Source organism: Idiotropiscis lumnitzeri, chromosome 14, assembly GCF_059441095.1.
Source record: "Idiotropiscis lumnitzeri isolate Australia: NSW breed Sydney's pygmy pipehorse chromosome 14, RoL_Ilum_1.0, whole genome shotgun sequence".
Lineage (NCBI taxonomy): Eukaryota > Metazoa > Chordata > Actinopteri > Syngnathiformes > Syngnathidae > Idiotropiscis > Idiotropiscis lumnitzeri.
The window spans coordinates 2,132,139-2,145,299 of NC_142404.1; the positions used below are offsets into that span (position 1 = coordinate 2,132,139).

The following is a 13,161-nucleotide window of genomic DNA, read 5'->3' on the forward strand; positions in this document are numbered from 1 at the left end:
GATAGAGCCTCATAGTCCTATATTGTAATTGGATACTGACTATATTGTGATTATAATAAATATCTTTGTATCACCACCTTTTTTCCCCGTGTCTGCGTTTGGAGAGTCCTGCTCAATCCTCCAGCTCTGCTGGAGGATCATAACATTCACAGGGCACACTGGACGGCGTACCAGCAGGTAAAAGTCGAAGTAATTAAATAAATACAAATAGAAGTAATTGAATAAATACAAAAATAATGGCTGGGGAATAAAAAAATAATAAGTTTAATACATTTTTTTTTTTTTGTTATCACATGAATTTCACTCTGTCTCTCTCTACCCGTATTCTATATGGTGTACTGTATACAGGGGGGTATACTGTATACCTGTATAGGTTTTTTTAAGCATTTTTGAAGGGGCGCCGCTACTTCGCGGATTTTCAGTTTTCGCGGGTGGTCTTGGTCCCCATTAACCGCGATAACCGGGGTTTCACTGTATATACATGTTGAAGCTTTGTCAGTGGAATTCTTTCCCATGCTTGCTTGATGTAATGAGTTCAACAGTCCAGGGTCTGCATTGTCATATTTTGGGATTACATCATGCACCACAAAATGGGAGACATGTCTTCTAAAATTTTTCTTTCGATTGATCACAATTTTCAGACATTAGGTGATATTTAGTTTTTGTACAGTATGAATTTCGACTAGACTTGGCCCAATCACAGTATGGTAAGTGAAGAGGGACACATTACATTGGTGCTAGCAACTAAAGGGGCATTTGAACCCATTTCATAAAAGAAACTTGCGGGAACCTCAAACTCTTTGGACTAAAATGAGGATCAAGCTTTTTTATTTCTGCTATAGACGTCCATTGAATCGGGTGGCCCGTTTGAAGTAGCCGCCATATTTGATGTGGCAATATTATTGGCCTTAAAATCGTGAAATTCTTTTTACAAAATTTAGATAGATGTGATATGACATAATAAAGCCAAAAGCAATGCTGTAAATGAGGCATTGTCACAAATAGTTTCACACAAGACTGTTGACTGGAAGATACAGTGCTGCACGAATAGAGTATGACAACATCAAATATGAGGAGCCTAGTAAGAAGTCAGGAGGGTATTAATTAATTAATTAATTAATAATTTCAACACTGCCGCCCCTCCGTATTTTAACGCCTCCCTCACCCAAAATTATATTTTGTCCATATATGATGCTGAAGGTGTTCGGTAAATATTTTTGCAACTGCAATGCTTTTGTCCCTGTCCATCAATAAGCATACTTTTGCAAATGTTTTGTCTGGAACACCAAAAGAAAAAAAATGTTAGTGCCTTTCCTGTCCTATTGGCAGATATAATTAAACAGTGCATTACTCATCTTATTACTGTTTTTTTTTTAAGCCGAGTTATTGAAATTCGGCATGCTGTGCTAGCAAGCCGTTGCCAATAACTAATAAAAAAAACATAAAAAAAATACAAAACTTCTTGAGATAAGTAAAATATGAAATAATACAGAGCATTAAAATAAAATAATAAAGGGGAAACAGTAATACAGCACATAAATAATCTGATGAAATATAACATTAATAAAGAAAAATACAGTACAATTGAATTATTGACTTCAATTAAAAAAAAAAAACTAACAGAAAAATGTGGTGTAAAATCTATGTGGAAGACAATGATTTCTCAATAATGCAGCTTTTTTTTTTCAGCAGTAGTTGTGTCCTTCCTGTGACGTCAGTCCGGACTAAAATGTGAAGAGGTGACATTGATTGCTCACACTGTAGCCACACTGCACTGAGGCATGAGAAAAGGGGGAGGGAGTGTCGCTGGTCGCTCTTTATTATGGTGGATACTAACATAATTATTGGGGTAGAAGAGAGGCAAGAAGATGGATGACGGTTTACCTTTTCACTCAAACCTCTACTGCAGAGGTATTCAATTCAAAGTCACAGAGGTCCACGACAAAAATTTCTTCCAATTAAAAGGTCTGAACCAAAGTCCAACTTCCCTTAATGTCTAGCCTAAGTTCACATTTTTGTGTAGTTTCAATATTTAGTCATTTTCAACAGAGCACACTTATATACTAAATATTTAGCAATTAAACACGTTTGCCAGTCTAACAAATATAAGGCGTTTATTTCGCATTCAAGAAAATGTGGCTCCAGAAACTAAAGGGTGCAACTTTCAGAAAAAACAGTAAAAAATCTCCTGCAGAAATATATCAAGTGCTAAGCATTGAGTTAACATCTTTTACCTTTTTTTTTTTCTTAAATCAAAGACTTATCAGCCTAAAAAAAACGGAAAGCCTAAATATCCAACTAAAACAGGTCAACATGTTCAGTCCACAATCAATAAAAATGGCTGTCCTCATCAAAATGAGCTTTGACACCACCTTTTCTTTTGAATATTTTTTTAACTTCTCCTAATGAGAATAATTAGTTTGTGACTGCCCTGCCAGTGACTTAAATCCGGGTTGGAACGGAGTCAGGGCCATTGGGATTTGGTAGATTATTTCACACATCTGGCCTTTGTGTTTTCCTTTAAATAATGTTTGTGCAACCGCATTTAAGCACTCCTTCACAACTTCCCCATCACTGAATGTTTTTTTTATGTTTCTCCAAAATCCATGATACTTTTAGTGAACATTTGTTTGCATACCGCTGGGCTGTAAACGAAAATGTAAAAATCTGTTCTACTGCACTCAAAGTTCAATGTTTTTGCGTGCGCTCACCTCAAACTTCAGCGGATAACTTTGCAAAAAAGGGCGGTGCTTTGTTTCGTAGTGGCGCTTCGCAATGTTGCGACGGTTTCGGAGCATATGATGCACACTGGTTTTGAATTGGCTGCAGCCAGAACGAAACTAAATTTCTCCGTCCATTCATTTAAAACAACACGCATCGACTTTGCTAACTTTTTAGCAAGGCATACTGTCAGCAGCACTCTCTTCCGGTCTGCTGCGCAATTGGCAGTGGATCGTAAACAAAAGATTTGATTGGCTTAAATCAGTGACGCCTTTTCCGTAACTAGAATTGCAGCGTCAACGTTTGCGAATGCGCCCTGAAAAAAATGTCATCATAGATTGGTCATGGCTACGGTCCGAACCATCTGTCGGTCTGGATCCGGACCGCGGTCCGCCATTTGGTGATGCCTGCTCTACTGAATGGCATTAAAGTCACAAATAATAATTTTTGCTTATACTATTGCTGTTGAACAGAAACTTGTCAACATTATTAGTTTTCTTCCGTCAAGGTTTTTATTTTAATCCAAAACAACAAGGCAAAAAATCTTTTCATCTATGCACTAGAATCACAAAATTTCGGAGATAGCATTGACCTTTCAGAATATTTTGTGATTTGCAAAAAAAAAATGTTTTAAGTACATTTCATTCACCACAGTTTTTTTCTTTTTCTATCATCACGTCACAACATTGCCATTCATTAAAAACCTTGAATAAAATTTTAAACTACGTAGCTATCAATGAGTCGCTAATTAAACTCCATTTCATAAACAGCCCCTATTTCTGGATATAGTCACAATTAACGTGTATTTTGAAAAGGTCTGTGTCGCAAACAATCTGTGGAGTTGCACACCGTTGATGTTAGTAAAAACTTAAAATACTTGAAAATAAATAAGGGTGATTAAAAAAAAGGGTAGAAATGTCATTTTATAGTTTTTAAAGATTACATTTTTGGAAGTCAACACACCTACAGTACATGAAAAAGAAAAGAAGTAGCAGACTTGTCATGTTTGCAGCATGTTCGCTCTTGTAGTTTATTTACAAATTCTTAAAAACTACAAACTTGCACTCGCCTCCTTCTTAGTGACGCAGAAGAAAATAAACCTTCGCTCACATTCACTTATTTCGCTAACACATGCTCACATCCCTCAACAAATGTTTTATTTTACAAATTTAAAATACATTTAAAATTATTCTGCTTAGAGACTAGCAACAGCCCGTGGCCATTTTTGACGAAAAACATATTGCACAGCTTGACTTCATATTTTTTTTAAATAGTGCAAAAAGGATTTTCAGTCTTTTTTTTTTTTTTTTTTTTAATAAACAGGAATGCTGTGGGGCCTCAACGAGACATATTTGTACAGTGAACTACCGAGATATTAAAAAACAAAAATCAACATGGAGGAGGAGGAAAAGGATCCAACTTTGTCCACCAAATAAAAATAATAATTACTAATCATAACAAGGCAACAAGAGGGGTTAACACAAATATCTTAAAGATTGCCACAGACAATAACAGAAGCCTCCAGTGCGGAGAACCCAGTCCTTTTTTTTCTTAAAAAATTTGAAGAAAATAAACAAACAAACAAAAAAAAACACAAACAGAAGAAAACAAACACCAACAATAAAAAAAAAGCAGGGTGTTAGAAACTGAAATAAGTCCGGTTTTTAAGCTCCACATTCCAGATCAGTTACGTGATTCTATCCAGTCGAGTGCAAGAGTTTGTTGACAGTCAGTGACTCAAAAACTGTCACTGTGGGCAACATGATGCCAGTGTGGAGATTTATAAAACAGAGGCCATCCGATCCCATCCAAGTGCTGCGGGTAAACAAGTGCTGTGGTGGTGGTGGGAGGTAGGGCTGGGACTTACTTGATGTTGTTGGTGTCAGCCACCGCCACAGAGAAGGACGTGGCAGAGGAGGAGTCTTTTAAGGGCTTGTGGGCCGGGCCCAGGACGTGTCCGGGCACCCAGCCCTCGGCGGCAGGCGATTGGCTGTCAGCGGGCCGGTAAACGAGGTACATGTTCTGCTGATTGGTCGCCAGGACCTGCACCATCTCGCCCTGACTCACACATATCTCGTTCTCCTTGAGCGCAGAGTAGTCCTGAGTGACGCGCATGGTGGACGAGGCGCCGTTGCAGCAGCCGCTATCGCTCTCCTGAGGACGGCGACAAGGATGGGCAGCGCATGGAGGAAAAGAGGAAGACATGGTTATAGGGTGCGGCTATGAGGATTGGATGACTGTGTGGACGTCTGGGATGATATTACAGACGTCGTCCTGAGTGGGTTTCGGGTGAAGGGATGAAGGAATAGGAGGATGAGGAAGAACAGCAGCATGTTAGCCATGATTATCATTGGAGGTCTAAGCGCCCAATCCCCTATGGTACTCTTTACACATATTTTCTTGTACAACCCACAAGCACGCACGGCCAAAATGTAAGTGAAAGAAAGAACAATAACAACATTAGTCGACACCCAATTTTAAACAGAGATGGCTATGTTGCTAACGTAATTTTTTAATCTGGTTTCAAAAATTACTTTTCTTTTTTTTCCTAGAGGTTTTTTCTCTGTTTTTTTTTCTTTTTTTTATTTGATTTATAAAAGCTGTCGCAATAGAGATTTTGCCATCCAATGTAGCTTATGAATAGGACGTTTCAGAATAGAATTCCGCCTTGCCACAGCTAATGTAGACTGACCAACAGTAGACTAGAGCAGGCCATAATACATATTAGCATATTAGTGCCAGCCATGTTGGTAGGGACAACTGTTTGATCAAAAAAATGCAAATATTAGCTTAGCATCACCGCAAGCACCCATCTTGAAAGGAGCATGTCGTATGCACCTGTTCATATCCATGGCTGTTTTTGAGTGTTTTGTTTGTTTTTTCAGGCCCAACTGCATAGTACACTCTTTTGAACATACTATTTTTGGTACATTGTACATTTTTTTTTAAAAGCAACAGAGTTGAAAAAGAAAGGACGCGCTAACATCGTGGCTCATGAAACCGACCAGATAAATTCCATTATCCTCCTCCTCGAGCACCAATAGGTAAGTTTGGAAAAATGTTCAAACTTTTCAGGTTTTTTACATTTGGCTCGAACAGACGACGCCTTCCAGTGCATCAAATCGAGGTTCCACTGTATATCAAATATGTTATTCCCTTTGAAATACCATTAATCCATTCCAGACCCACCATAATACATATGAATTGCACTATATTGTACAAAAACATAATAAAAGCTACAGTATGATGAACATGTGAACTAGATAGTTTTGTTAGCATGGGAAAGGCCTCAAAATGGTGATCAAAAGGTAAGAAGGAAACAAATCAAATTCAAGAGAGGCCACTAATGAAAATATTAAACGTTACTTATTATTTATTGGGCCTGGACCAACGTATTCCACTGCACAGAACTTGGTTGGCTTTACTAGTCTCAGTATTCTACTTCTAAATAGAAGAAAACCGCCATTTGAGCCCTGCCACGAATAGCGAAAATCCGCAAGTGACCCCGCAAATAAAAGTAGCAGCAATGCACTATTTTGTTTCAATGAAACTCCTCAACTTACGTCAACATAGTTCCTATGCACTAAAATGGCATACGATACCGAAAAGCACTACTTTTTGCAAAATGATTGGCATCCCTCTTGTCACTTCAACATAGTTAGGTCCTTGGCACTAAGATGAGATACTTTCATTGTTTCTACCTGTGGATAAAAATATCAATAAAAGGTGTTTCAGTGACAAGAGTCGATAAAAAAAAAACAATGACCATCAAGTAGTGACATACAAACAAAAAATACAAAGAAAAAATGTAATTGTGTGAATGAATTAAGTGGTGATCAAATATAATGGCGGAGGTAACACAATTGTTTCTTGAGAGCATCAAACAGACTCACCCTGGAGTCGAAACACGACGAAGCATTGGAGAATAACGTGGTCAACTGGCCCCGTCCTCTCTCACTTTCCTTTTCGCTGAGACCGACCGCCGACGAGGGCCGGCTGTGAGAAGGCGTGTTTGAGCGATTGCTGGCAGTAGAGCGGTTTCTGGTGAGTGACGAGCTGCCACTGCGCTTCTGCTGATACTCGATGGGAGACACGAGTGCTGTGTTGGAGGATACAAAAGGTTAGCAACACATAATGACCACGTGGTTCAAAAGTTCAGGGATAATCTGATGTGAGTGTTTTGGTCTCACCCGACAGGAAGTTGCTTTGAGCATCCAGTAGTGCCTGGATGTGTTCGACCCAGACCTGCTTGATCTCTTCCTTGGCCGCCTGTAGGGTGAAATGCTCCGACGAACCGCGACACGACAAGACAAATTTACATGGATCATTGTCCACGCTCTCCTCTAGACCCAAGTATGACACCTGAAGTGAAGACCATCAATACTACTAGAAACTCCTTCATATATTTGAACATAGAAAGATACAGTTGACAAGCCAAAACACTAAAATAGCAAATTAGATATCCAGTAATCCCTCATTTTTCACAGTCAATGGGGATCAGACCCCCCACGAAAAGTGAAAAACCGCAAAGTAGAGCTTGACTTTTTTCATTATCATTATTATTTAAAAAAAAAATATATATATATTTTGGGGGATTTGCGCCTCAATTACGCTAATGTGAAACCTCCACCCAACCGCCGCACTACCCGACTTGGTTGGTTGTTGGATGTTCTAAATATTTGTTACACAAAAAAAGTAACTATAAAAATGCAAAATGAAGAATGAATACCAAGCTGCAGGCTGTGAGAGGAACGTGATCTACAAGCCCGGCAGCGGACAATTCAGATGAAATGTTGGCAGTAACTATGTTAAAGTTTTAATTTTTATAGTAAAATTGACTTACCTTCATTGACCTTCATTAGAATCGTGCAGTGCATTTTATCCGAATTTCCTTGTTGGTGTTATTGTGCGAAAGTTAAGCCATGATTACTTCCGGCGACAGTGCTTCTTCTTCGTGAGTTGAAAAGTGAAGAAGCACAGTCGTTGGAAGTGATCATGGCTAAACTTTCGCTTTGCATAATAACATCAAGGACCTTTGGATGAAATGCAACGCGGGATTCTAGTTAAGGTAAACTGTTTTAAGATAAACCTTAACAATTTGTTTTGTCAAGCCGTGCTTGTCGGGTGTCAGAGCTGTGTACCACCCGCTTATACGGCTCAACTTTGACGAACTGAACGGCACATCTGAATAACATTATGAGTTTCCGAACAGAACAGATACAACAAGATGAGAAGATGCGCAGCCATTCAGCTCACAGGATAAATCCAATCCTGCTCTCATTGGTGGATCTCTTGTATGAAAATACAATCCTGCTCTCATTGTCGGATCTCTTGTATGAGTGCCCGTGGTTATATACAATGCTTCAGAGTCAACTCATAACTTTGAAACAATGCGTTTTTCGGCAATATACCTGCCGATATGGATGTATATTTTCTTTTCTTTTTTTATGAATATTTGGGACACCCCCCCCTCTCTCTATCTCTCGCTCTCTCAACATGCATCAGCTTTATGAATGTTTGTCTCTGGGACTAGGTAGAGTACCTTGATGCTCTTTTTGAACTGGTATCCGGACGTGGATGAGCCTTTCCGGAGTAGCTCACTGAAGATTACGATCTGCTCGAAGAGGAACACCCGCCGTTCCTTTGAGCGTGACAAGACGCCAGCGTCCTGCTCGGTCACAAAGAAAGTCTCCTGCTGCAGCAGTTTGCCCTGATTGGTTAGCTTGCCCTGCACAGGAAGATTATTGGTCAACACCAAGTCATTACCTACTTCCTGGTGACCGCATGCACTTTATTCTCAAGATTCTTTTCCTAAAACTGGCAAGTTATGTTTAAAGGTTTCAAGCATACGTTCAAAGGTCATGAACACACCCTATATATATATATATATATATATATATATATATATATATATATATATATATATATATATATATATATATATATATATATATATATATATATATATATATATATATATATATATATATATATATATATATATATATATATATATATATATATATATATATATATATATATATAAATATATATATATATATATATATAAATATATATATATATATATATATAAATATATATATATAATATATATATATAATATATATATATAATATAAATATATAATATATATATATAATATATATATAATATATATATATAATATATATATATATTATATATATATATGGCTGGACTGACTGGGAGCATTACACAGTATGTTAGCACCATCTGTTGGTGATGGTTTGTTTAAAGTCAGATGACAAAAGACCTGTATGTACATGTGCGAGAGAACTGGATAAAAGGGCCGCTGTCCGCGATGTCTTATCATTGATGTCATTGCAAGCAACAAACATCACGGGTTAGGTTAACCTTTAAACAACAGACGCTGTCCAAAAAAAACAAAAACAAAAAAAAAGCACACCACTCACGACATCTCTCTAACCAGCCATCCGATTGGCTGAGGCTGAAGCACTTCCAGAATGTTTTGTAGCACTGGGTATATGTATGGCATGAGAGATACATTTTTGTGTTAATTGTATTTCTTTGTTCCTTGTTTTGGTTGTTTCATTGTTTGTTAATTGTATTTCTTTGTTCTTTGTTTTGGAAGTTTCATTGTTTGCTAGTATGCTGACCGTACATAGTCTGTTGAGAAAGTGACTTGCCTACAATGGCATTGTGTGATCACAAACTGTGAAGTTAATGTGTCTGCCTGCACTGTTGTTTGAGTTGTTGTAAAAGCTGGCGTCGTATCTGAGGGGCCACTGGGCAGTGAAACGAACAATGACGTCAAAAGAGGACTTTGAAGCATTTGTAGATGCGAACTGATAAAAAAAAAAAAAAAAGTAAATAATAAAAGTACATCATTAAATACATCAAAGTACAGCCAAACTCAGTTCTGCTCCCTTTGCCTTTTTCAAAACATGCTAGCATGCATGCTGGTTTATCTATTGGTGTGCATGCATGCTAAGCTAAGGGATGTTCGGATATGCCTGCGCCCAATAATACGGTGCGTGTATGTGTTAAAACAGAAATAGAACCCTGAACTGAGACTGCACGCTTTAATACGGCGCGCATATGGTTATGAAAATACAGTAGTCTCTCTATGCCTGGAGTTCATTGGATATTCAGTTTCAGGTAAAACAAACGTACCTCGTACCCCTGTAGCCGACCTAAGTTCATCATGTCATTACACAATTTGGGAACTTGAAACATCAAATCCGCTGCTTGCTGAGAGAGAAGAGACACAATGATGCGGATGCCGTTTTTACGCAGTGAAGGCAGTGGGATAGTTGCTGTAATGATATTTCTGACCTAGAGTAGGTCAGTTCAAGAAGTTTTTACCTCTATTTGTTCACAGTCCATTCCCGCTTTGGAGCTGAACTTCAGGAAATCCTACGACAAATTATGGTATGACTTGGAAATATAAAGTCGCCACTGGTAACAAATACATCTCAAATGTAAATAAAAATGTTCACATACATTAAGTAGTAGCTGGTATTTGGTGATTCTTTGGATTGGTTTGATCAGGAAGTCGTTAATGTTCAACCGGGACTGAATGTCCTGCTGGACTCCCTGCTTGGAGAAACAAAAAGGAGCTCAAAGTCAAGTCAACCCTAAACAGTGAAATATGTTAACAACTATGGTAATGCAAAGAGCACACACAGAAGGATGAATAAAGTACGACATTTTAGAAAATGTGGGCAGAGCGGGTAGAGAAAGAAAGCAGTGGAGGAAATGTTGTAGAGTTGTTGTACAGGGAAAGTTAATAGAAAATGAGTGCTCCGAAAACAGTTCTCTCAGGAAGTTACTTTGGATGAATGTTGGAGGATAAATGTGCAAAATCGTGTACCTGTATATGGCATGTGCTTTTCAATATATAAACAAAAGTACAGAAAGACAAAAAGGAAGTAAAGAGTGAAGATCTTTCAGGTACAAAAGCTTCCACTCTTCTCCAAAGACTTTATACAAAATTTGTGAGTCTGCGTGTGGTCTTTTGTCCATTTGTGAAGTCGGAGGTGTGTTGCAGTGCATGCAAATAGTGTCATGTGAATCCGAATATAAAACATAACTCACAGCAAAATAACTGTCATATTCTGCTACAATGAACTCAGACTTGGGTTTGTTCTGACAGTAGATCACATACATGTGCAGTCTTCTCTCCTGGGAAAAAAAAAAACAGCAACAAAAAAAGTTCAGCAGCTGGACACTCCCGGAGGGCAATGGCCGCCTCACTCACATGTTTGATGAAGAGCTCGGCGAGGTGCTCGTGGTCGTCCAGACATTTCTCCAACTCCCCCACAAAGAAGCTGTCGACACAGAGCAGCGTTGTTATTTATTAAATAAAACCACAAATTGTTTGATACCCAGATTGCCGCTGACTTACTCTCTGTGCCAGTCAAAGATCTGATGGATGTTGCCAAAGACAATTTTCTCTTTTCCTTTCATGTCATCGGGAACGCCTTTTTCGTCTATTCTTTTCATGAAACCCTGCAAGGTGTTTGAAATCACAGATCATACTATTACAGATTGTCTATGCAAAGCAGGGATGGGCAACGTAAATGGTAGCGGGGGCCATAATTTTTTAATTCAGTGGGTACATAGGACAATGCACTTCCTAACCAGATGTATGATGAGAATATATTTCACAGTTCACAACACATTTTCAATACTAGTATCGCCCGCCATCGCGGCTACCAATACCTTAAAATAAGGCCGGGTGATATAGATAACTGTATTGGTACTTCCCCAACCTTAATCCTTATGAAAGTCTGATGTGCTAGAGCAAAGGAATGAGGACACATTTGGATTTGGCACAATATATTCATTCAGGAAAATTCACATGCCTCTCTGATTAAAGCAAATTGGTAATAATTTGTTAAAGAGTGTAATTTATGGGAAATTGATTCTAAAAAGTTTCATCATCAAAGGAAACACACAAACATTGTTATTCATATTCACACCATCACTGAGCGGGAACTGAAACCATAATGTCCTTACAAACATGAGGCGAGTGACGCTCATCAATACCACAAAATAAAGCACAATACATGATCATGGACCAAGTCACACTTCAGTACAGACTGATGACAAACACACCTCAACCACGATGCCCAAATCTTTGACATAGTCCTTCTCCGTCTGTATCAACTCATCCAGGACAAACCTAAGTGGAAACACAAAGGTCACCTAAGTTGAAACTATATCAAGAGCATTTGTGAGAAAGTGAGCTCAACGTGGCGGACTCACATGCGCCCCCTCATAGCTTTGGCTCTCTGTTCCAGCTCAGGGTTCCGGGGCTGGATCGGAGTGTTTTGTTCCGGTGGAGAGAGAGATGAGAAGACTGGGTGTGCTCCTGGTTCTAAGGTCTGGTGCAAAAAAATAAAAAATACAGATATAGGTTTAAAGTACAGCTAAATAGAAGCTAACTCAGGAGGACATGTTTTTGGCCCTTGAATTTGTTAGCCGGATTACGCAGAAAAGTGAGTGGACTTAGAGATGAGTGGTGTGATGTTCTTTGTTGCAATTCTCAGTCATGTTTGTTGACTTCCACTCATTATCAGCATTTATTTATTTTTTGGGGCAAGGGACTCAATTCAACTTGTTGTTGTTGGATGTGGCTAAACTTTGCTGTGTTAACCGTATTAAGTTTTTAAGAATGATCTGCGGATATAATGTGGATCCTTATTATTATTATTTTAATGCAAACATTATTTAAAAGTTAACAAAACATATGGGGGAATGTCCATCCTTGAACTGTAATGTGCTGGACACCATATCTGTATTCTAAATCAGGGGTAATATTTATAACACAAACATTAAAAAAGTTGCAAACGGCTTTGGTCAAAATAAGACTCAATTATTATCTGATTATTTTGCAACACACACAAAAATTAAATATATTGGGAACGGAAATTTAACCTAGAAGACGATGTTATCATCAACCCTGATTAGTATCTGGTTCAAATTCGAAATCTTGATCATCTTCGTACAACAAACATACCTTGAAACGTGCCTGCCAATTTTTGGTACGCAACATTTGGTATTGCCTCAACGATGACTTGATCAGGCTTTGAAGTCGCTCTTGATCCTTAGCACAAATCATTTTGCAACACAATCTGAATTGAAGACGTTTGGCACAATTTGTGTCTAGCTTTGGTATTCCACAATAAGAATAATTAAGATTTGGAAATTATGTGGAACTAGATCCATAATCTAGGTCTGGATCAATATATTTGCAGATAATGTATATTTATTGAAGGAGCTCTGTGCTCACCCAAATAGTTCTTCATGTTTTCGAGTGGTAGAACCAGGCAGATTTACCAGTACCAGCCAGCAGAGGACAGCATCACAATATGACAGTATGAATTACTGCATTCAAAGCAAGGTAAAAAATGTTCACATCTAAGGTCACCAGAC

General features: G+C 38.3%; 1 protein-coding gene across 3 annotated transcripts in view; it reads right to left on the minus strand.

Annotated features, from left to right (window-relative positions):
* The window catches only part of LOC148323127 (kalirin-like), a 192,797-nt gene that overhangs the window by 11,341 nt on the left and 168,295 nt on the right, over positions 1–13,161 (minus strand). The window contains exons 44-55 of one of the 3 annotated variants that reach the window (XM_088315416.1): positions 11,992–12,110; positions 11,842–11,908; positions 11,129–11,232; positions 10,982–11,051; positions 10,819–10,905; positions 10,225–10,317; positions 10,087–10,137; positions 9,895–9,972; positions 8,264–8,449; positions 6,912–7,083; positions 6,615–6,820; positions 3,114–4,875 (exon numbers count right to left, since the gene is read on the minus strand). In XM_088315416.1, coding sequence (XP_088171542.1) covers positions 4,585–4,875; positions 6,615–6,820; positions 6,912–7,083; positions 8,264–8,449; positions 9,895–9,972; positions 10,087–10,137; positions 10,225–10,317; positions 10,819–10,905; positions 10,982–11,051; positions 11,129–11,232; positions 11,842–11,908; positions 11,992–12,110 — 1,524 coding nt within the window. In that variant the 3' untranslated portion in view covers positions 3,114–4,584. Of the gene's footprint in view, positions 1–3,113; positions 4,876–6,614; positions 6,821–6,911; positions 7,084–8,263; positions 8,450–9,894; positions 9,973–10,086; positions 10,138–10,224; positions 10,318–10,818; positions 10,906–10,981; positions 11,052–11,128; positions 11,233–11,841; positions 11,909–11,991; positions 12,111–13,161 lie in introns of those variants that run through there. The other 2 variants (XM_088315415.1, XR_015846514.1) reach the window with 2 other exon arrangements.